The 22,960-nt window shown below is 40.7% G+C and overlaps 1 protein-coding gene across 1 annotated transcript in view; it reads right to left on the reverse strand.

Annotated features, from left to right (window-relative positions):
- Positions 1 to 22,960, reverse strand: part of SI (sucrase-isomaltase) — a 146,433-nt gene that overhangs the window by 87,471 nt on the left and 36,002 nt on the right. Inside the window, exons 8-14 of the mRNA XM_019491830.2 lie at positions 21,869 to 22,040; positions 19,302 to 19,401; positions 17,808 to 17,920; positions 14,211 to 14,336; positions 7,422 to 7,553; positions 7,124 to 7,240; positions 4,042 to 4,155 (exon numbers count right to left, since the gene is read on the reverse strand). Coding sequence (XP_019347375.2) covers positions 4,042 to 4,155; positions 7,124 to 7,240; positions 7,422 to 7,553; positions 14,211 to 14,336; positions 17,808 to 17,920; positions 19,302 to 19,401; positions 21,869 to 22,040 — 874 coding nt within the window. The remainder of the gene's footprint in view (positions 1 to 4,041; positions 4,156 to 7,123; positions 7,241 to 7,421; positions 7,554 to 14,210; positions 14,337 to 17,807; positions 17,921 to 19,301; positions 19,402 to 21,868; positions 22,041 to 22,960) is intronic.

Below are 22,960 nucleotides of genomic sequence, written 5' to 3' on the forward strand. Positions count from 1 at the left end.
GTCCTTTATACACAGACTATTCTTTAAAAAGTTTGCTTTTTCCTGTCTAAGGATTTGTCTGAAACTGGAGGTTTGATTGTGGCATATGTAGCAATGTTTGACTAGCTTTCATTTAGGTAGTTCAGAAAAAGCAGTGGAGACAATAACTTGACTGCAGTACAGGCTCTAGCAAAGACCTAAGCTTCCAGATTGTGTTCAAATGTTGTGAAAGCCCTTGGAACAGCATCTTAAGTGCTACTGTTATCTAAGCTACCTACACCAAAGGTAGATTTGTTATACACAATCATATGGCAATCATTTCTTGATGATTGCCACATGTGGACATGCCCTATAATACTCTCCTTCTGTCTGGAATCAAAAAAGGTTTTGTTTCCTTTCTTATGTAGTGTCATACAACATTAAACTTGACTGCTGAATTTGCATGCATTCTTGGTGACAACTCCAGCAGGGCAGAAATGAAAAACCATCTGGCCCTTTCTCACCTTCAGTATTACCTGTCTCTGCTGGTGCTTTTGTTTAAAAAACAATTTGACTACATGAAGAAAAAAACCCCCTCAGACAGTGCCTTCAGTTAGAAAGCAAACTAAGTATGGAGTATCAATACACCAGGGAATGCTCTGAGATTAGGTAAGACCAAAACTCTTTGGCTAGGAACAGATATTACACATAAACTGGTATAAGTGATTGAAAACCAGTTTAAACCTGTAACAGAACAGAAGTTCAGTGCACATAAATAGGTTTCAAAATGGCCAAAACCAGTTTAAGATAGACCTGGACGGATATAGTATCAAATTTAACTACTTAAAGTTAAACTGGTCTATCAAAATTCTGTTCCAGATCCACTCCCACCCAACACAAGTTAGGTCTCAATCCCCCTGTATCCCAGGATGCATAGCAGCCCACCTGCCCCCACCTTGCAGATCAGGTCCCACCCTTGGCTGTCATATTGCTAAGGCAGCCTCCCCAGCTCTCATCAGCTGTGCTTGTCTGCTGGGGGGGGGGGCATCAACGGGGAGGGGAAGGAATGGATCCCCACTCCAGCTGGCAGCTGGAGGGGGTGGCGAGGGTGGGGGGGGATAGGATGTTCACAGCCCAGCAGAGCCTTGATTCAGTAGGAAAAGCCCCCACCTTGGGGGCTTCCTCCTGTCACTGTGCAGGCCCTGGCTAGGGACCAGAGCAACAGCGCATTCCCCCCACCTCTCCCCCGTGGCTGACAGGTAGGGGGCTGCTGAGGGGGTAGGGCTGGGAGTATGCATGAGCACCCCTTACCTTCTGGCCTTGGCCAATGTGGACATTTGCCTGCCTTAGCCAACTGTTGAGTGAATGTATACTCTAGGGACAGAGCATTTCTTAGAGAAAGCTGTGTAGAGTGAATCGATTCCACCTTGGGCTTTTTGATTGTCTGTACTTAGCCTCTGGTGCACTGAGGTCAGACTATAAACCATTACATCCCTTTAAGGGCACAGCAGTCTTCCCTCCAGTTATGTGGCCAGTTAGCTTCACATAAGTATAAAGGAAGCAGCCTTTCTTTATTACTGTTTAGGGCCTGGGCAAAGCCCCCCATTAACAGCATGATGCTTTGTGGAGTTCAGGGTCTAAAATTCTATCCTGCCCCTATCAAGTACATGAATGATTGATAGCCAGCTTCTTACTGCCCCTTGTCACTGCTTGTCTACACAGAGGTCAGCCAGAAGCTGGCTATGGGAACTACATGAGGCAAGTAAATATGCTTTAGTAAATTTGGTTTAATTCAGATTTAGAAACAGAAACAAAACAACAAACATTCAAGGAAATGCTCAGTGAAATCTGATTGTTAATGCCTTAAATATAAAGGTACTATGTACCTAATGTGTTGGCTTCATCTGTTTAAAGGACACTGAACCAGGAAATGTATTTTGTGATTTTCTGTCAGATTATACACTGTATCTTCAAATCCTCATAGACATCTTCAGTAATACTACAACTGATAGGAGACTTGCAATTTATTTTTTTTTTATACAAGATGGCACACCCTGTTTGTGTATATATTCCTTTATACACAGTGTAAATGATGTGCATGAGAGGACATGGGCACTTAGGCTGAAGCAACTTGATTTTAGTGGCCAACTTACTTTATGCAAATGTTTAGCTTTCTGAAAGAGACCTTTATATATTATACTTTACCACTGGACTCAGATCTAAAATGTAATGATGAAATCTGCAATAAAAAGTATACTGTCACTTAGCAGAAAAAAAGTTTGAATCTCACTGAAGGGGCTAAGAGCAATTATTTAAAATTGTCATGACTGTTTGGAAAGCAAGACATGCTGCTCACTATTTTGGTTTATTTTTTCCTCACTCCCTGTAATTAGTTTTACTTAAAAAAAAAAAAAAAATTAATTCAAAAGAGACAGAGAGATATAGAGAAAAGAAAAAAATATGATCACCACTTCTTTTGTTAAAGAACTCTATCACTGAGCCATGCTGAAGTGTTTTTATGCCAAGTGCACAGAAAAGGAATCACTATATAGTGAAACAATACAGCCATTATTAAAGCAGAAACATGTCATTAAAACATCTATTCTTATCTTCTTTGCCAGGCACATTAATAGTGAATTAGCTAAAATCATACAATCATAGAAAATTAGGGTTGGAATGAACCTGAGGAAGTCATCTAGTTCAACCCCCTGCTCAAAGCAAGACCATCCCCAACTAGATCATCCCAACCAAGGCTTTGTTGAGCCTGGCCTTAAAATCTCCAATAATGGAGATTCCACCACCTCTCCAGGTAACGTGCTCCAGTGCTTCACCACCCTCCTAGTAAGAAATGTTTTCCTAATATCCAGTGTAAACTTCCTTTGCTACAACATGAGACCAATACTCCTTCTGTCATCTGCCAACATGAGAATTGTCCAAAGCACTGCAAGGGATCTCCATGAACAGCCAATAAGTCTCCAGCAGTTTCACATCCTCCCCTTCCCCCAGAAATGCAAAGTAGTTAAAGTATCAAAAAGAGGAAAAATTATTTTCAAAATTAAATATAAAAGTAAAATTGTAAATACACTAGGAATGTGTGTGCATGTATATGGCATGCTTGGATACATGAAGAATAGTAATCAAGTCCAACTTTTTTATTAAAACTCTATACTGGTCAAATTTTTGACTTTATGAATTTCCAGAAGAAAGCTCTCCCAGTGTGGTTACATTTAATCCAGACAAATGACCACTGAATCTAACATTCAGTTGGCTCAAACAAAACAGACTCTCCAGCTCTCCACCTCTCCAGCTACAATATAGTCCCATCCTTTCTATTCACAGCGTCTACCCATTCCTTTCCTTATGTAGGATTCAGAAAGCCCCAGAGTTTTGTATTTCAAATCATGAAAGTATAGAAGGTCCCCTTAGTTGCACAGAAAGTGCAGTGTTATCATTTGCAATGGTATTATTTGCAATGTAGAGGTCAGACCTAACAATTAGCAAGAAAGTTGAAATAGAGTCTACTGATTTAAAAAAAAAAAAAATAATTCTTTTAATTTGAAACAAACATCCTGAGATGTTACAATGCATCCTTTATGTTCTTTTCTCTGAAGTGCATTTGTCATTATCTTGCTATAGGAAAGGAAAAGGAGAAGAATTTAAAGTCTCTGTTAGATGTTTTTATAACTATTTACTTCCCAGCAAGTTATATATAACTACCTACTTTCCCTGTGGAAGAAGGTAGCAAATATGAATAAAAAGATTTCCTTTAACAAGTGTTTAATGTCTGCTATTGGCATTAGGCTTAGGACCAATGTTTGGAGCATTACAATAGCCAGGAAAAACAAATATCAAACTTGTTTGTCCGAAGTGAATGGCAAAACTCCCATTGGTTTCAACATTGCCTGCATTTCATTAAATGTCTGGTTTTGCAACTAAAAGATTAGTATATTAGTAAGCCACATTTTGATATTAATAATTTAATAAATGTTCCCAAGGCATAGGGATAGATGAGAAAGGAAACATGCTGTGTTCAAGCTTCTAATTGCCTCCATTCCCCTAAAATATAAAAATGTGATAGCTTACAATCCAGATTGCATCATATTGTACTTGATCATGAAAAATCTTGCATTCTTCAGTCCACCAAGTGGTACAGTCTGGATTGGTGAAATCTGGGAACACAGTCAGTCCTGGCCATACCTAGAATGTAACAGAGGAGACAGTAACTGGTTAGTTATATCAGAAAAGATTTATTTTAATGTAAGGAACATTATAAAAAAAACATTCCCATTTGTTAGTAATATTTTTCCAGTATGTAAACCCTCCCCGAGTGTAATCTTATAATAATATTAGCACAATCAATCAAAGGAATATTTTTTGTTCTACATATATGGCTTGGGAAAATTATCTTGTGATTCTCAGAACAATTTCACATCCTAAATTCAACTATTAGTTGCTTATAGTCTTTCTTTTTTTCCTCCATTTCCATGCAATTATAGCAGGTGGCAGAACTGCAATAAAGAACAGGTTTTCTGTCTCATTTGCTTTGAAGTCCACTTTTCCTGAAGTGTACTTCTAATAATGTAAGAACACTCAAAGCTGCCTTGTGTACATTACTGTGAATAGCTTCCTAAAATGGAATTATCAGAAGAGAATGGTCCCATTTAACAATATCGTCCTCCTGTCGGCTTAGACAGGAAAGATAAAGAAATTCCATTTTCCTTACTATCGGGTATGGTTTTGCCCTTACTCTGTATATACAGTCGTCATCAGGGATCCTGGTTTTCTCCGATTAAAAAAAAAAAAAATCCCGAGTTTTCACATTAAAAACAGTAACCTAAAATCCACATTTTTCTGCAATTAAAATGCAACGCCGTTAATATATAGATGAGCTGAAACCCACAGAACATTTGCCATTAAATTTTTATTGCAAAAGTATTTAGTTAAATACAGGATTTTTAGTGGTCTTTTTACTAAATACTTTAAAGGAATCAAAACTTCTCACCCTCAGCAAGGCTACATAAAGCTGTCCATGTGAAAACACAGGCATAGGAATATAAATACATATTTTGTCTGAAGTCTGACCTTGTGACTGGTTTATAGTCATAGAATAAAAGGGCCCTTATACACGTGACTAAGGGCCTTGTACACTAAGAAATTGCCCCTTTTAGTGATTTAAATGCCCTTTTTGATTATTTAATTGCATAACAATGTACACATTCACCAGCATGTTACGATTAAATTTCATAACAGCGTACACATTTGGCAATATATTTCGATTTAAATGACTTTTTTTTACGTAGCAAACTAAAACACATCCCATGTATTTTAGTCTGCTACATAAATTACAGTGATATTCCACATGTGTACAAGGGCCCTATCCAGAGAAGGTGGAGAGGATGGTACACAAGGCACTGGAAGCCCAGGCATGCTCAGGGAAGCTTGGGCTTGGTAGGCTTCCAGTGCTCTATGCACCATCCCTGCTGCCCTCTATGGCTGCCAGCACACCCAGCTACCCTCCTGCCACTTTCCTGGGGCAGCCAGCCCATTCCTGGGCAGTCTCAGGTGGCAGGGACGGTGCATGGCAGAGGCCGCAGAATCGGGTGGGCCACCCGGGCCATGGCCCAACCAACGTTTAGCACGGTGATTCAAACACAGCCCTGCTCCCTGCCTTCCTTCCTCCCTCCCACATGTGCTCTGCTACCTGCAGCCCCCCACAGGAGGGAAGAGTGACAGTTCTCTACAGCCAATGGAGATGGGCCCAGGTAATTGGGCTGCGGGAGAGGCGGGCAGGCTCTGGGGGAAAAAAGGGATTGGGCCCCTTACCTCTTTATTTCTCCTCCCCCCCTCACTCCCCCCCCCCCCCACTTCAGCAGAGCCTGCCTGCTCCATGGCAGGGGATCCTGGTGCCTCATTTTAGCTCTGACTTGCCTGAATATCTATTTGAAATGCCTCAGGATATATACATGACAACACACTTATTCTGTGTGTCCAGAGCACTCTGATCAGTTGTTTCAATAAGCATTGTGATTGGCTGCTGAGACAACCAGAGTGCTCTGGACAAATAATAATAATAATAATAATAATAGTAGACATATATAGTGATGTTTCATTTTAATCATGGAAAAATGTGGATTTGAGGTTATGTTTTTTAATACAAAAATTGGGGATGTTTTTAAATCAGACAAAACCAGGATCCCTGACTATCATAGACTTTAAAGAGTGTGTTGTACTAGGAATTAAAATAACATACAACACAAAGATTTAAGATCAAAATTACAAAGATATTTAAGTGCAATAAGCAACTACCAGGGTTTAAAAAGTATTTACCCAGGTTAGGCACTTGATTCTTCTTGATTTAGATGCAAGATAAGCATGCAATTTTGCATCTTTTGGTACCTAAATACCTTTGTAAATCTGGCCCTTCCAGTCTTTTATTGTATACAATGACATTTCACTGAGGAAAAAGGCTTGGGCCCACATGGATTACTGTATAACCACCTAAAAGTCATATTTCCTTTTTTCTGCTAAGTATTATATATTATATGTGTTTCTCCTAATGTAGGTTTAAATTACAGTATTGCAAGGTTTAGGGTCTGAAAAAATCATGAAAAAAGCCAAACAGCAACATATTCACGCCTGAATACAATATGCAGGCCTTTATTTTTCTCTTTATTCTGCTTGACACTACCTTGTATTACAAAATTAATACAATTTACATTTTAAACAGGTAGGGGAATGGCAGATGTCCTAAAGTTCATTCTAATTCATTTTTTAATTATACAAATAAGCAACATAATTGGTGAACATTAGAGACTGAATTTCAAAGACTTAAAATGGGAATTCGGCATCTACTTGCCATTGAAAATCAATAGGAGTTGGCTGTCAAAATGTTGTTTGAATCCTGATATTTTCTCCTAGTTTTCCTTCCTTAACATTTAACAGTTTATATATATATATATATATTTTTAAAGATGAAATCAGTGGAAGTTAAGTTAAATGCTAATGATTAAGGCATTGTAAACTAAAGTTTCCATCAATAGCTAATTCTGACAAAAGAAGAAACCTGGGAAATGGACCTTTAAACAAAAACATTAACCCAACCTTAACTGCTAAGGCAACAATTATTGACAACATGAGGAGTTTTGACTTTGTAATAGCTGGTTACCTCTCCGATGAGTGTTGTCACTCCATCTGATTCATTTACCCAGACTGCCTTGCTCTGTCCTCTTTCATAGGCATCGTAGGTACCATTAATGAGCGGGTTTATGCTAATGGCAGGGTCCTAACAAAATAAACACAATAGAAAGCATACCAAGATCTTCCATTTTCTGCAGCATTATAGAGGTAAGGCAAAGTTTTATCAAGTAGATACACATTTTTTTTTTTTATGATGTATACAAACAATAATTACATGATGATAATACAGTCATTTCAGAAAAGAAATTAAATGGTTACATCATTACCAGTATGATGATGTATTTTTGTCCATGATTATGTAGGTCAATAGCAAAGTTGGGGAGATCTTTAAATTTCACTTTATCATAAGTGAAGTCTTTCTTGTTCTCCATATAGTCAATATCTGTGTATTGAACATCCTGAAAGACAAGGCAGTTTGTTTTAATATTAGAATTGATACCCTAGAGCTTGGAGTGCTCCGATATCATGTTCTTATAATTCCTGCTTACTCTGAAACAAACTTACTTTGGTTATTTCACTGCAGACACACAGAAAGAATGCTGTTGAGATAATTTTCATTCATAGTGAGAAACTGCAATGACTGTAATGCAAAGAACACATAAGCTACAAGCTTTATGGATAGAGAAGAGGAAACTTAAAGAAAACACAAATGGCAACTATGCACCCCGATAAACATTGAACAATCATGAGGTTTCAATGGTAAGTGCAACCTGTGCCTTTTAAAAACTTCCCTCTACAAGACTAAGCTGCAGTAAGAGGTGGCATCTGTAAAGAATAGGGAGGAACAAAAAGGGCTGCCTTTACGACTGATACTAGGGTCACCCTAATAGGGCAAAGTAGCACAGCTTTGTTCAGTGATAGGAAGTATGGTACATTGCTGTGCTATGCTCGAAATGAGCTGTCATTACAGTATGTTTGAGCTCAGGATGTACCACAGCACATGAGTGGCTGCCTAGTCTCAGTCAGTAGCTGACAGAGTAAGTCCTCTTCAGTCTGGGATGCATTGACTGTGATCCCTTCTCACAGATTCACTTGTTTGCTAAATTAGGGTAAGGATTTTTCAGAAATGTCCAGGTAACTTAACTACTTGCATTTAATTACCAAATCTATGGGACTTAGGCATCTAAGTTATTAGGCACTTTGGGAATGTTACCCTAACTCCTGTTCTGTTGTTGCACAGGACACTGTCTGCTCTCCTACCTGCCTTGTGCAGCTGTAAATCAAAAGAAGCATTTAGCTGTGTGGGCTACAATTTAATCTCAGTCACACTGGTGTAATAGACTTTAATATCCCTGAAGTTATGGGAGACAGGCCAGGCAACAGAGAACTAGAAAAGGGTCAACACAGTGCCCTTCTTTAAAAAGGCAAGAAGGAGGACCTATAGACTGCTTAATTTATCTCAATACCTGAGAAGTTACTTAGGCATATCCTAAAGAAGGTCACTTACAAGCATCTGGAGGAAGAAAGGCCAATTCTAAGTAGCCAACATGGATTTATGAAAAACAAATCATGTCAAGCTAACCTGATGTCCTTTGACAAAGTAACTACTTTCATAGATGAGGGGAATACTGTAGATATAGTGTATCTGGACTTCAGAAAGGCTTTTGACAAGGTCCCACATGACCGTCTCATAAACAAATCAGAAAAATGTGGGCTGGATAAAATTACTGCAAGGTGAATAGATAACTGGCTCAGTAGTCACAAGCAAAGTTTAATTATTAACAGGTCCATGACAGAATGGCAGGAGGTTTCGAGTGGAGTCCCAAAGGCATCCGTCTTGGATCCAATGCTGTTCACCTGGCTGGATGACAGGTGAACATCTATGGAAAAGGACTTGGCAGTCTTGATACATCACAGACTCAATATGAGTCTGCAGTGTGATGATGCCATGGCACAAAAGGCCAGTGTGGTTTTGGGTTGCATCAATAGAACCATTAGTGTAAGACACAGGAAGTGATAGCGACTCCCAGCTTGGCACTGGTTAGGCCTCATCTAGAGTAGTCTCTGTAGATCTGGGCTCCACATTTTAAAAAAGGACATGGATAAGTTAGAGAAGGTCCAGACATGGGCAATGATCAAAGGCTTGGAAGGCAAGTCATACAAGGAAAGACTGAAGGAGCTAGGTATATTCTTCAACTTGCAGAAAAGGCACTTAAGGGATATAATAGTCCTTCCAGTAATTGTAGAATGCTATCATAAAGAAGAGGGAAAGCACCTTTTCTGTCTTGCTGCAGGGAAGAGGACACAAACCAATGGCTTGAAGTTGCAGCAAAGTTTAGATTGGATATCAGTATAAACTGTGGGAATAGTGAGGCAGTGGAACAGACTGCCCAGTAGGCCTGTGTGAAGTGGCTAGTATTTGCTTTGGATTCAGATGATTCAGGGGACAGTGATTCCATTCAGTGATTTGAATCAGTGTCCTGAATTGATTCGGCTGAATCGGACTTGGAGATTTGACTGCTGCGGAATCATCCAAATCTCCGATTCACATGGGCCCCATCCCCTGCCCACTCTCAATGGCTGCCCCACCCGGCCCCAGCTCCCGGCTCTTTGAAAAACCAAAAAAAAAAGCTGTTTGCTGCCAGGTGGGCAATCCCTGCTGCCCCCCAGGGTCCCGTGCCACATGGGGGGGGCGCTCTTTCATGAGCGCCCTGACCCCCAACCACTCTCCCAGCCCTAACCCCCACCCCCCCCATGGCTGTTCCACCCCCGCAGCTCCTGGCCCTTAAAAAAAAAAAAAAAAAAGCCAAAAAAGACCCGAATCACCAGGTGCTGCCCAGCAGGGGGGGCATCCACACTGCCCCCCCACTGCCTCACGCTGCATGGGGGACTCTTCTGAGCCCCCAGAATCCCTGAAGCTACTACAGCAACTGGTGAGTCCAGCATTTTTTGTTTTTTTGTTTTTTGGGGTTTTTTTGTTTGTTTTTTAAGGGCTGGGAGGTGGGGTGGGAGGGACAGCCATGGGGGGGGGTGTCATGGCACAGCCCCACACAGTGTGGGGCAGTGGGGAGCAGTAGGGATTGCTCCCACACCTGTCAGCACCCAGTGAGTGGGGGCTTTTTTTTTTTTTTTTTTAAGATCCGGGAGCTGGGCAAGGAGGGCATCGGCCCAGCTCCCTGCTGCAGTGAGCGGGGACTGCCCAAATCGCAGAAGCTCTCCAAATCTATTCAGAGAGCTTTGAATTGATTCAGACCTTTTAACTGGTCCCTTGATTCGATTCAGCTTTGGAAATTTGGCCACAGAATTGGGCCAAATCTTCTCTAAATCGAATCAGCACCGAAAGCTTTGCACAGCCCTACTGCCTAGCAAAGTTGAAGACTCTCCATCACTGGAGGTATTCAAGAAGAGGTTGGACAGCCATTGGTTGGGCATGATCTACATGTAGCTATGCCTATTTTCTACCCTTGGAATTTTCCATGCTTCAGCTCTTTGCTGGCTGCCCCTGCTCCCTCTCACTTTTCTGCTACTTGTGTCAAGGTGTTTTTAAGTTTTCCCATAGCCATTGGATGTCAACTACAGCCAAGGATGGGGACTTTGACTGGGATGTGCCATTGCTTCTACTAGGACCAAAGCTGGAGATTTCTGGCTCAAGGGATCGACTGATTGCCATATTCATGGTCAAGTAGGAATTTTACCCCATGGCCAAACTGCTATGGGCTGTGGGTTTTTTGTTGTTGTTTTGTTTTCCTCTGTAGCAGAAGACATGTCACTCTACCCAGGATCTTTTGCACAAATCTTGAAAACATTTTATAGAAGCAGGACGTTGCTGACATAGTTCTCCTACTTCACCTTTGGCAGCCTAGGGCATTAGCTCTATGTTAGGTCAGGGTTGATGATAGTCTTATGTAGAGTTCAGATTATGGTTTCTATGGGATGGTTAGAATAGGGATGAATCTCAGACAAGGGGTTGGACTAGTTGACCTATGTCTTCTCTGTTTTCTATGAATTTGAGCCAACAAACTTGAATCTATGCCTCACCCATTTCACACTAGTGAAGTTCCATTGAATTCCATACAGTCACTCTTAATTTACATTTAAGTGAGAAAAAATTAGGCACGCAGATTATGTGATTTATGTTTCTTTTTATAACTACTTCTTGATTATTTGTTTATAGCCATTAACACATTCTCCCATTATTCCCTCTTCCACCTGTTCTCTAGGTCACAATACTGCAAATACTGCTTGGAGTAAAGCACATGCATAAGCATTTACAAGATTGAGGCTAATTAACTTGCCCATACTGTTATGCTTAGGCAGCTCTCCAGCTTCACATTTGAAGAGAGGCACACATGGAGCAGCACTTTTTGTCAGCATTGTGCTGCTAATTGTCACAGGAATGCTGAGATAAAAGGATGTCAGTTGAGCCCCTCCATAACCATCTTTATATCTGCTATTACAGCCATCCTATGTCACCTTCATGACCCTAGTAACAAACTGTATCCCTCTACATGCTCGCAACTACAGAAAATGCAAATAGTCTTACAACTTGTGTCTCCTTTGATTTACAAAAAGTTTTAATACGAATCAGTACCCACATGCTCTATACGTCATCATTCTTCGCTTTCATTAGCATACTAACCTAATGTACTGATGTATTTATATTTCCTCATTATTTTATGGTAGGTAGATGAAGAAGAGTAGTTCTCAAGAAGTATAAATAATCACTCACATTTTTATATTAAAGTTATAGGAGATGGGCTCTTGGAAAATTCACCACTTGTAATTGTGTGTGCAAAGTATATTTATACTATGTGATGAAACTTACTTTTGGCAGCATAATTATTCGTATATTAAATAATTTTTTTTTCCAGTTGTGATGCAACTTAACACTTGTTCTCATTTTAGCTCTTTAACCTCAAGGGAATCCTGCCTACCTTTTACACAGCTGTAACCCACTGAATTCAGACAGCTGAACTTTTATGTTTCAGATACCTGGATTTGATTAATAGAAAATCTGAAGAGAATACAATAGATCAAAGGGTCACTCAAGCCTACATGGCCTTGAGGGGGTTCAAAACCATATCTTCCACCTCCTCAGAGTACTCTAACTTCTATTCCCTGCCTGGGAGAGAGGGACATCACTGTCCACTACCATTTAAGTTTGGATCTCTATGACTGCACAGAAAAGAATTCAAGACTCATTGAGTCAAAAGAGATGGAGGGACATGACTATAGCTTATTGGTCACCTGAGACAGGAGGTTCTGTTCTTGTTCCCAGGGCTGTTTACATATTATGCCACAAAAATGGCCAATTGAGTAAAAACCCCACAGACCGAAGAGAAAATAAATTGGTGTTTCCCACTAGGCTACTTCTTTAAAAAAAAGCCCTGCTTCATTTTTTAACAAAAATGGTTGGAGGCACTTACTCTAACTGGCTTGGGTCTCTCTTTCCCTCAGTGTATAAAAAGCAGCTGCCTTCAGCCCTTCCTTAGGTTCCTAAACTATGGAGGGAAGTGAGATTTCAGGATAAATCTCTCTCCTACATTTCCTAATAGGTTTGCTGTAACCAACATTCAGGTTTTTTGGATCATCATTCCAAGGTACTGGACTGTTTTTCTTTACTGTATTAGAAGCCTAGGTGCTTAATTTGATTTCTAGATTCCAACAGGGTCAGGGGCCTATAGTCTTTATTAGAGACTTGGCTCTAAACGATTGCTTAAACTCACACAGGAAAACTCAAAAATCAGATCCCTCCACTATTGCCTAAGTACTGCTTCAGGCAGCTGATTTATTTGTAGGACTCAGCCTGTGAACTCAATGTCCCAAGATGCAGGCCTTTATTTCTCATTTTGTAATTTGTGAAATGACTTAAAATGCTTCCTTTTTCTGTCTCATCTACTCAGAGTATAAATATTTTCCAGGTACAGACTTTCTCTTAGTAGTAATTTGAATAGTTAGAAGAGGCACAGATCTCAGCTGAAGCTTCTAAGAATGACTAATGAAAATGAATAACAACTGCCTTCTGCCACAGTTATCAGTCTAACATAGGGGTGAGCAAAATATGGGATCTGGCCCATGGGTTGATGGTAGCAAAGTCATAGGTTCTGGGCCATAGACAGCTGGCAGTTCCATCTGCTGCATCATGCCAGGCATGCAGTCATGTCCATTCCCCATCAACAGCGTACACCAGCTCCTAGCAGGACCCAGCAGTGGGCACACTTGCCTCTTCTAGGACCCTTCTGCCTGGAGCCTGCACTAGGGCTGCCCAAGGCTCCTTCCTACCACTCTGTAGGCAGCAGCAGCAGGAAGGAGCCACAGGGAAGCCCCAACATGGACTCCAGGCAGTTGCAGCCAGAAGGGCCCCAGAAGTGGTGAGTGCACCTGCTGCCAGGTCCTGCTTTTGCCCGGCACCCAGCACCGGCCACCACTACTCACCATAGGCAGGACTGCCCCTCTATGTCTCCCCCTTCCCAATCACCCCCTACCCCCAACACCTCCAACACAGCCCCACAGGTTACGCCAACTCCCAGATTCTGTGCTAGAAGCAGCACCAAGCGGGTGCCAGCTTCCCTCTGGGGTTGGGGCATCTGTTTGAGCCCCTCCATGGGGTAGATGGGTGGGCCTGAGGCTGAATCTTATGAAACTGCCACCCCAGCTCTCTATCCCAACTCCCTTCCCACCCACAGCTCCATTCCACATTGGAAAGTTAGGTGAGCTGTTGTGGTGGGGGGGGGGGGGGGAAGGAGGGACACTACCCCAGCCCATGACAGCTCTCCAAACCCCATATGTGGCCCACAGGCCTAAATAATTGCACATTGCTGGTAAAACATGTCATATTCATAGATACACATATTGTAAGACTGAAAGGGACCTCTGAAGATCATTGGGTCCAGTCCTTTGTACCAAGCAGGAAAGATAACTGGGGGGGGGGGGGGGGGGGGAGTCAAGTGACCCCAGCAAGGCAACTGCCTAAAAGGAGCTTTGATGCCATAAGTCTATATAAACTTATCAACCAAAAATAAACTTGCAATAAACTAGCTCAGAATCAGTAAAATCAAAACATAAATAGCAGCACTCTTGACCTGCTTGGCCACCCATCGCAATTCTTTACTTACGTAAGGTATCCCAATTGCTCTGTTCCTGTCTACTACTGCTTTCACTTCATCAAGAGATCCATAATTCCAGCGACTAATTTGGAATCCAAGGCTCCAGTATGAAGGCATTGAAGGCTGTCCTATTAGCTAAAAGTTAAGAAACAAAAAAGGAGGTACTGCATTTGTAGGTGTCACTTGTCAATCCAAAATTCATTAGTTCTGTCCTTTTCAAAAATGTATTACAAATTGCTTTACACAAAAGGTGGGCACATAATCCTTATAACTGTTATGTTCATCGTCCTTCTTACTTCCATCTATTATATTTTATATGTAATTCTTCCATCTTGTCTTAAGCTAAGTTACATGTATGATAAGGTTTGCTTTCATTAGATGTTTATATAGCACTTTTAATCCTTGATTTTGAAGTGTGTCTTTGGGCATTATCACAATGCAAACAGCAATAATTATTTGACAAACAAACCTGGCATACCGGGGAAGAACATCACGGTTTAAATCATAAAAACAAACTAGAGTGGAACAGAAGAAATGCCTCCATGGAGGAGGGAATTAAAAGTGTGTACAAGTATATGAGAAGTCAGGATTCAAGGAATCTCTTTATGTAAGTAAAGTCAAGTTAGTATAATTCACTACACTCAATTGTTGCAGTCTTCTTTCAGTTTCTGAAAGATAAATAATACTTCACTTTTAGATAATGTTTTTTTATCAGTAAATCACAAGCCCTGTACAAAGAAACTCAGTGCAATTACTCCACTTACTAGAAGTAAAACTGAGGCTCAGAACAGTGAAGTGACTTGTCCAAGGTCAGAAGCAGACTAGTGAGTGAGTTAAGATTAAAACCAAGTCCCTTAATCTATCCAAACGAAATGATAGAATAAGAAGTGCAACAGAAAAATGGCCTGGCTAGGCAGAAATCTCTTCAATCAGTTCAAACTCATAAAGGAATTCTACAGAAAGTAGAAACTTGGCCATATTACTAGGGAAGACTTTAAGAGCCTTACACAGACATGCAATGGGAAAATTAGGAAGGCCAAAGCACAATTGAAGATGCAACTGTTAAGGGAAATAAAAAGAGATTGTACAAGTTTATCAAAAGAAAGAGGAAAACCAAAGAAAAGTAAGTCCCCCAAAATACAGAAGGCAATCTAGTCATAGATGATGCAGATGAGGCTGAGTTATTTAATGTTTGTTTTACTTCATTCTTCCCAAATAAAATCAGCTACTAAAATGATTCATGCAGCAAAGATAGGAAAAGAGACAAACAGGCTGGAGTAGTGGAAGAACAGGCTAGAGATTATTTACAGATGCTTTCAAGTCAGCAGGGCCAGATGGGATACGCCCTGGGTTACTGAAGAAATTGGCTGAAATCATTTCACAGTTACTGGCTATCCTCTTTGAGAACTCATGGAGGTGATTCACTGGATAATTTGAAACAGGCAAATACAGAGCCTCTCTTTAAGAAAGACAAAAAAGAAGATCCAAGGAATTATAGACCAGTCTATCTATGCTGATCTTGATATCTGGAAAGATCATGGAGCAGGTCCTCAAATAATCTATTTTGAAGCACCTAAAAGAGAACAAGGTTATCAGGAATAACCAGCATAAAATAACTAAGAGCACTTCATGACTGATGAACTTGATTTCCTTCTCTGATAAGGCACGAGGCTTTATGAATTGGGGGAGAGCAGTGGATGTGATTTACGTTTACTTCGGCAAGGCTTTTGCCGTTGTTGCCCACAGCGTTCTTATAAAGAAACTGAGGAAATACAGACTAATAAAAAAAATACTGTAAAGGTGGATAGGTAACTGGTTGGATCATCATGCTCCGCAAGTAGTCATCAGTGGCTCAAGATCTAGTTGGGAGGAGGTTTTGAGTGGGGTTTCCTGGGATTCTGTACTGGGTCTTGTTAAACATCAATTAGGTGGGTGGTGGCATTGAGTGCACTCCTAGCAAATTTGTGGATGCCAGCAAGTTGGGTGGAATTGCAGACACTCTGAAGGGTAGGGTTAAGATCCAGAATGACCTTGATAAACTAGAGAAATGGTCCAAAAGTCAATCAGATGAAATCCAACAAGGACAAGTGCAAAATCCTGCACTTGGTACTGAATAATTGTCTGCACAATTATAGACTGGGGCAATGACTAGCTGGGTTGCAGTACTGCAGAGAAGAACCTGAGGGTTATAAGCTGAGTATGAGCTGCAGGTATGTTCTTATTGCAAAAAAAAGCATACTGAGCTGTCTTAACAGGAATTTGTCTTGAAAAAAAATCAAGGGGAGTGATTCTTTTGCTTCATTTGGCACTGGTGAGGCCTCACTTGAAGTACAGTGTCCAGTTTTGGGCTCCACACTTCAAGAAAGATGTAGACTGATTGGAAGGAGCAGAGTAACAAACATTATTAGGAGCCTGGGAAGCATGACTTTGAAAGAACTAGGGCCATTTCATCTAGTGAAGAGACGATTTAGGGAGCATTTAATAACAGTGTTCAAATTAGTGAAAGGAGAGAGAGATTTTTCTCTACAGAAGTAGGGGTACAGGACTAGGAGCAGTGGCCTTAAAACTGAAGAAGAGAAAAATTATTGTGCAGATTAGAAAGAACTTTCTGGCTATGAGGGTGATCAAGCTTTTGGACAGGCTACCTGGAAAAACTGTGGAATCTCTAACCCAGAAAATTCCCAAGAGCAGGTTAGACAGATACTTGGCTGGGATGGCATAGTCAGGGATGACTAAATTTAACAAGGACTTCAGCAAGGGCTTGAGCAGGGGGCTAGATTAGATGATTTCATGAGATCACTTCTAGCCCTTCTTCCCTGTGATCCTAGGAATCAGACCTGGGCTCCATGACCTAACTCACCTTGCCATTTTAAAACTAACAAAAGCATGTCATATTTCATGACATCTTTTGTTGCAAATGATGATGATCTGACTAAACAGAAATTTCAAAAAATAATGGCAGGCATGTTCCCGCACCAAAAATTACATTAGCATAACAAGAGGTTGAGAAGAGCACTGAAGATTTGTCATTGCTAATGGGATCTCTATTGTACAGGGGGAACATGCAAGCAAACAAAGGGCAACACTGTCTAGAAATTGATGCATGCTTCCTTTAAGCATCCATTAGAACATTTTATTGGACTAAAAAAAGAACAAATGTGAAATGACTGCTACTGATATTTTTCTAGCATAACCACAATTGTATCAGAAGCAATTTTACCTACTGTATAATTCTGCTGCAAAAAAGGCTCATCTTCAGCACAACAGTAGGCTTGAGTTAACTTAGTTCAAGTAAAAGCTGGCTACACCAAAAAATAATGTAAAAGCTATACAGATTGAGGCTAATCAGCAGTTTATCTGGTCAAGCTGCTGCAGCCTCACTGCATTAGGTACAGCAGCACTCAAGTTTCAACCCACCCCCACTTTAATGGGCAAAGTAACATGAGTATACAACTCTACTGAAGCAAAAGATGTGTCTGTATGGACAGGAGTGATATTAGGGACAAACATTTCGTTACACCTCAAGCTGAAAGGTCAGTGAATACAAACCGTATTAAAGAGCCAAAGGAATATTCAAAAATCTATTTCACTGCATAACAAACATACCTTCAGATACTCCTGAACCACTTCCTCTGGAGTGTCTCCTAAGAAGACATAAAAATCTAGAACTCCACCAGTTGTTCTATAGGTTACTGCTGGGGCAGGCTGAAGAGTAAAATCTGCCAGAAAAGAAATTGTAAAGTAAATTTTGTACCTTAACTTCCCCCAGATATCTATGCTATATCCAGATTAAGAATAAGTGAATTAATTTGGAAGAAAATAAGGACATCTTAAATCAGTAGTTAAGCTCAAACAAGGTTCTGAAGATATCAGTCTCTTTCAATGTTAAGTTTTGTATACCTTTCCATCCCACAAAACAATCACTAGAAAGCCAATAAGGTTGCCTTCTTTCATGAGTTTTTTCAGTATTGCTGTGTAGTCTCAGAAGACTTGGACAGTTCTCATAAGCAGATAAAATTAGTATATTTATCTAATAGAAAACATATCTATACATAAACTGCTTTTTACCAATTTAGCTCTTAATCCTGCAGTGCAACAGTCAAGGTACTGAGATGAGTGGAATTCAGGGACTATAACACCTGAGGTAGGGAGTAGGGCTGTGCAAAGCTTCGGACACTGATTTGATTTGGAGGAGATTCGGCAGCTAAATTTCCGAATCTGAATCGAATCAGGAGACCCATCAATCTCTCCGAATTTGGAAGGATTCAATGATTTGGCCATAGACAAAGCTTTATATGTTTTTTCTATATACCTCATAGTACCAGGTGTGACTTGTGAACACTGAGATGATGGGGTGGAAGAAGCATCCCATGGGAACGCAGGCAGTCCCCCGTGCGCTTGGCAGTGGACCGGAAGTAGTTCCGGTCCACTTCTGGGTCTACCGCAGAGTACACAGGGGACTCCCGTCCCCCTCCCCCCGTTTGGCAACTGGTGCTTTCTGAGTCTGGGGGGTCACCTGGGGTACCCCTACAGCTGATTGCCAAGTTGGGAGGTGTGGGGGGGGGTCCCCCACTCATTTGGCGGCTAACCTGGAAGCGGATACTTCCACTCCACTTCCAGGTCCACCACTGAGCATGCAGGGGACCCCCCACGCTCCTGTGAGATTCTCCATCAGCCCTGCCATCTCAGTGCTCACACACCATACCTGGTACCTTGAGGTATGTAGAAAAAACATATAAGGCTGTGTCTATGGCTGAATTGCTGAGTCTCCAAATCAGAATCGAATCTTCAGATTTGGCCAAATTAAATTGGGAAAGTGATCCGAATCAGTGAATAAAATCACTGTTCCCTAAATCAGGCCGAATCCGAATCAAATACTGCCTGCTTTGCACACCCCTACTAGAGAGCTGGTTGCATTAGTCATTGTTTCTTTGCATTAATTTAAACTTGATTAAATTTTACATTAAAAAAATCTGTCAGTAGCTGTTTAAGTTTATTCTAAAAAAACCCAAAAACCAGTTTAGTGCTTTTTTTAGAAATCATACACATTTGTGGCACACTCTAGGAGAATGATATTACTTATAGAGATGTTTTCCTTACCCATGGCATTACTATTCATTAGAAAGACACCAAAAGAGGCTCCGGTATTATCTTCCAAACACAAAAAAAATGTTTGAGCTCCATACAAGTTATTCATGTCCTTAAAAGAAACAGCAAATTCAAAAACAGTAGATGATTATTATCCAGAAATTTTTCAAAAATGTGTCAGAGATGCAAATTTAAACAACTGAACATATGTACTTAACCACAATAAAAAAAAACAAACAAAAAACTATTTTTTCCAGTGTTTATGATTTTTTTCCTCCCATATAGGGGAAGGTTTTCTATTCAGCCATACATGAAAACAGAGAATTGCTTAAAACAGGCAGACAGTGTAAATAGACATGATGAAGTAATGTCCTCTGTGCCAATTTAACTTGATACTACACAAACCAACAAAAAAAAATAAATAAAAATTGATGCTGTCTATGGGTCTATGTATACAAGAGAGCTATTTATTTTCAATTGCATTACCATTAAAAGAAAATGGAAAAAAAGCTCATGACTTAAGGGGGCTGTAGATATTATTCCAATCACAACGTTACTTTCTTTGCACGATTAAGACATGGCACCATGTGCATGACTGCACATGAATAGGGCAGGCTGTCACAAGTGCAGGGAGCTGGGGATACTCTGCCAGGCCACAGTGCAGTCCAGGTCTGCTGGGAAGCAGCAAGCAGTGAGGGGGAGTCTCTCCCCCTTGCTTGCTGCTGCCCATGAGATCTGGGCTGTGCTGTGGCCAGGCAGGATGTTCCCAGCTCCCTGCACTTGTGTTGAGAAATAATGGGGCAGAGCGGGGAAGGATTTCCCCTTCCCCTTCCCTTTCCCCTTCCATCCATGCTTGCTACTACCTGGGATGCTTCAGCATGGCAGGGGTGTCCCTGCTCATCTGCTCTGTGTTTGCATATGGCAAGGGGTAGTATTTTTCCTGCTGGGTGCTGATGGGTAGGGGGAATGAACCTAGGACTCGGAACAATCCTGGGGCAGGGGTTTCCTCCTTATTCTTTTTCAGAGAAGTTTACACTGGAGATGGAGCAATGCACTCTGCAATGCTGGAGGACCAGCAGATTGCGGTAGCACAATGTATTCCTTGCCACAAGTACAAATTAAAGCTGGATAGGAACCAGCTATAAAACAAATAGTGCACATTTTGGGGGTTTAACTTTATAGTTGGTTGAAACTTTTAATAGCATGATAAGTGCTTTGCTGATCTAGCTGGTCTCAGTTAATTGTACAACAACTGAAACATGTAGAGGGGGCCTTACTGACACGTCACTAAACCAACATAAACTGTTTATATTCACAAACAGAGCAAGACGATTTTATTGTCCATATCCCCGAACAGGAGGGGTCATGCATGAGAATACAAGGTCAGAAACAGCAAGAAACAGAAAATGAGTATTTAAAAAACATATATTATTTTTTTTTAAATCAGCACCTCATGTTTTGTAGAACAGACTCTGCAGCATGGATAGTCTCTCAGGTCACCTATACATGAGCAGCAAGGCTGCTCCAATGTACTGTAATTGGAGCTTTTACAGAAGCATGGCAATTACCACACTTCAGCATCTCGTGTATCACTGTGCCTGCACTTAAAAATGGTGGCAGGGGTGCTTTAGTCCCCACCTCCATTTTTAGGCACAGGGACACTGATACACGAGACACGAGTCTGCTGGAGTGCGGTAATTACCATGCTCCAGCAGACTCAATTAATCAAGTCTGCTCTGACATGCTATAATTACAGTGTGTCGAAGCAGTCTCACTGCTCATATATAGGTGCCTTGAAAGACTATCCATGCTGCAGAGTCTGTTTTATAAAACATGAGGTGCTGATTCTATGAGCTTTAGTCAAAGCGTCCTCCCCACCATTTTTAAATGCAGGGACACTGATACATGAGACTCTCCGGGCACTTTAATTAGAGTGGCTTTTGTAGTGCTTCCCCCTGCCCCCCACCCTTGAGTACTTGTATAAATGCCCTCAGTTAACAAATCAATATGGTCAGGAAAATTAAAGTGCAATTTGTTTTTTCACGTGGCAGTGTCAGTGATGCTTGGAACTAAGGCCTAAAAGGATTCAAAATTATTATCAATAATCCTTTCTGATAATTAATAGAAAAATAGGTGCCCATGAAATCAGCTTGAAAACAGATACAGCCATTTGTCACTATCTGCTTAGCTTTCATTTTCATTATACTGCAAATGTATCTCCACTGTATTTGCCCGTAGCCCTGTATGCACTTATGTTTTGTTTAGTAGTAGAAACTGAAAACTCTTAGGTATGTTTTTAACTGACCTGTCCAATGATCCTCAACATTTCAAACAACCATAACCATCAAAATATTTGCAAAAACTATTCTGCCAGGACCTTCCTTATTCCCCTGCTCCCATCTTGCTTTAGTAACGTCAGCAGCTTACAAGTCTTTACTTAAAGCTTCACTAGGCATTGTTAATAAACAGCTTATGAAAAAGCATCCTATTCACTGTACAAGGCAAAAACTCCAATGTTTTTAAATCAGTTTAATTCCCCAAACCAACCCCTAATACAACATAATAAAACCACTCCTTACTCCAATGGGTGCAGCATCCCTGGTAAAGATGGGCCACGTTTTCCAGTTAACGTCATGTCGATATTGCTTGTGCACATGTTCTCCTACCCCATAAATGTTGCTGCTGGGTAGCTTTATGGAGAGCTGCAAATACTGGTCAGCATACACAAGGGGTCCTATGCTTGTATTAAACCTGGTTAAACAATTTAAAACATTTTTAAAAGATCTTACCATTGCTTTTGTGCAACATGACAGTCTCAAAGCCCTATGCTGTATGTTATAGCTAGCCTTGGCAGAATTCAGTTTTTTATTTTTTTAATAATTTCAATGGCTAAAAAATAAAAATTAAAAAAAATCAATGTTTATTGTTCAGCATTTAATTTAGATTTCTGTTGATTTAAATTATCAGGATGGTGCAAAAATAGGGTTTGGTTTTTTTTTATTTTTATCCATTAACATTTTAAGCATTGCAGGAAATTGCAGGGGGCAGACAATTTAGTAAATGACAGCATACTGTTTACAGCATTAAGAAAAATCACGTCAAAATATAAAAAGTAAATGTCCATAAATCCACCAGTCATACCTGCTTTAAATCATCCAGTTCACTCATCAAGAAAAAGCCAGGAAAAAGGGACCATAAGAGGAGGACAGCAGCACTCCCAGAGCTCTGGGAACATGGGGAGAGGCAGTGGCCACCGTCAGGCCCCAGCACATAGCCAGACCAGCCGCAAGCAGAACCCAGCTGTGCCACCAGGCTGGAGTCCCAAATACTCTTCCACCTCCCCACCTCTGGGTTTTGAGTAGGGGTTTGTTTAAGTAGCCTGTTATCTCCCTCAAACCCGATTCTAGGCACCTGTAAATGAGCAGCTACCTGCTTAATTGAAGAGTCATTAGACTGCAACCAGCACCTAGTTGCTTGATTGACTATTAGGTCACCATTGTTTTCCTTTTTATCCCCTCTGCCTTCTGTTTCTCCATTTCTTTTTCTCCATTGTCCAGTATCAGGTGTAAGGGTTCCCTATTACAGTCTCCTTTCTATAAATTTTGACTATTACTGATGGAGATATTTTTCCGTCGGTCTCTGAGATGTTTATCACTAGAAGTCAAATTCTG

This window comes from Alligator mississippiensis, chromosome 7 (assembly GCF_030867095.1).
Source record: "Alligator mississippiensis isolate rAllMis1 chromosome 7, rAllMis1, whole genome shotgun sequence".
NCBI lineage: Eukaryota > Metazoa > Chordata > Crocodylia > Alligatoridae > Alligator > Alligator mississippiensis.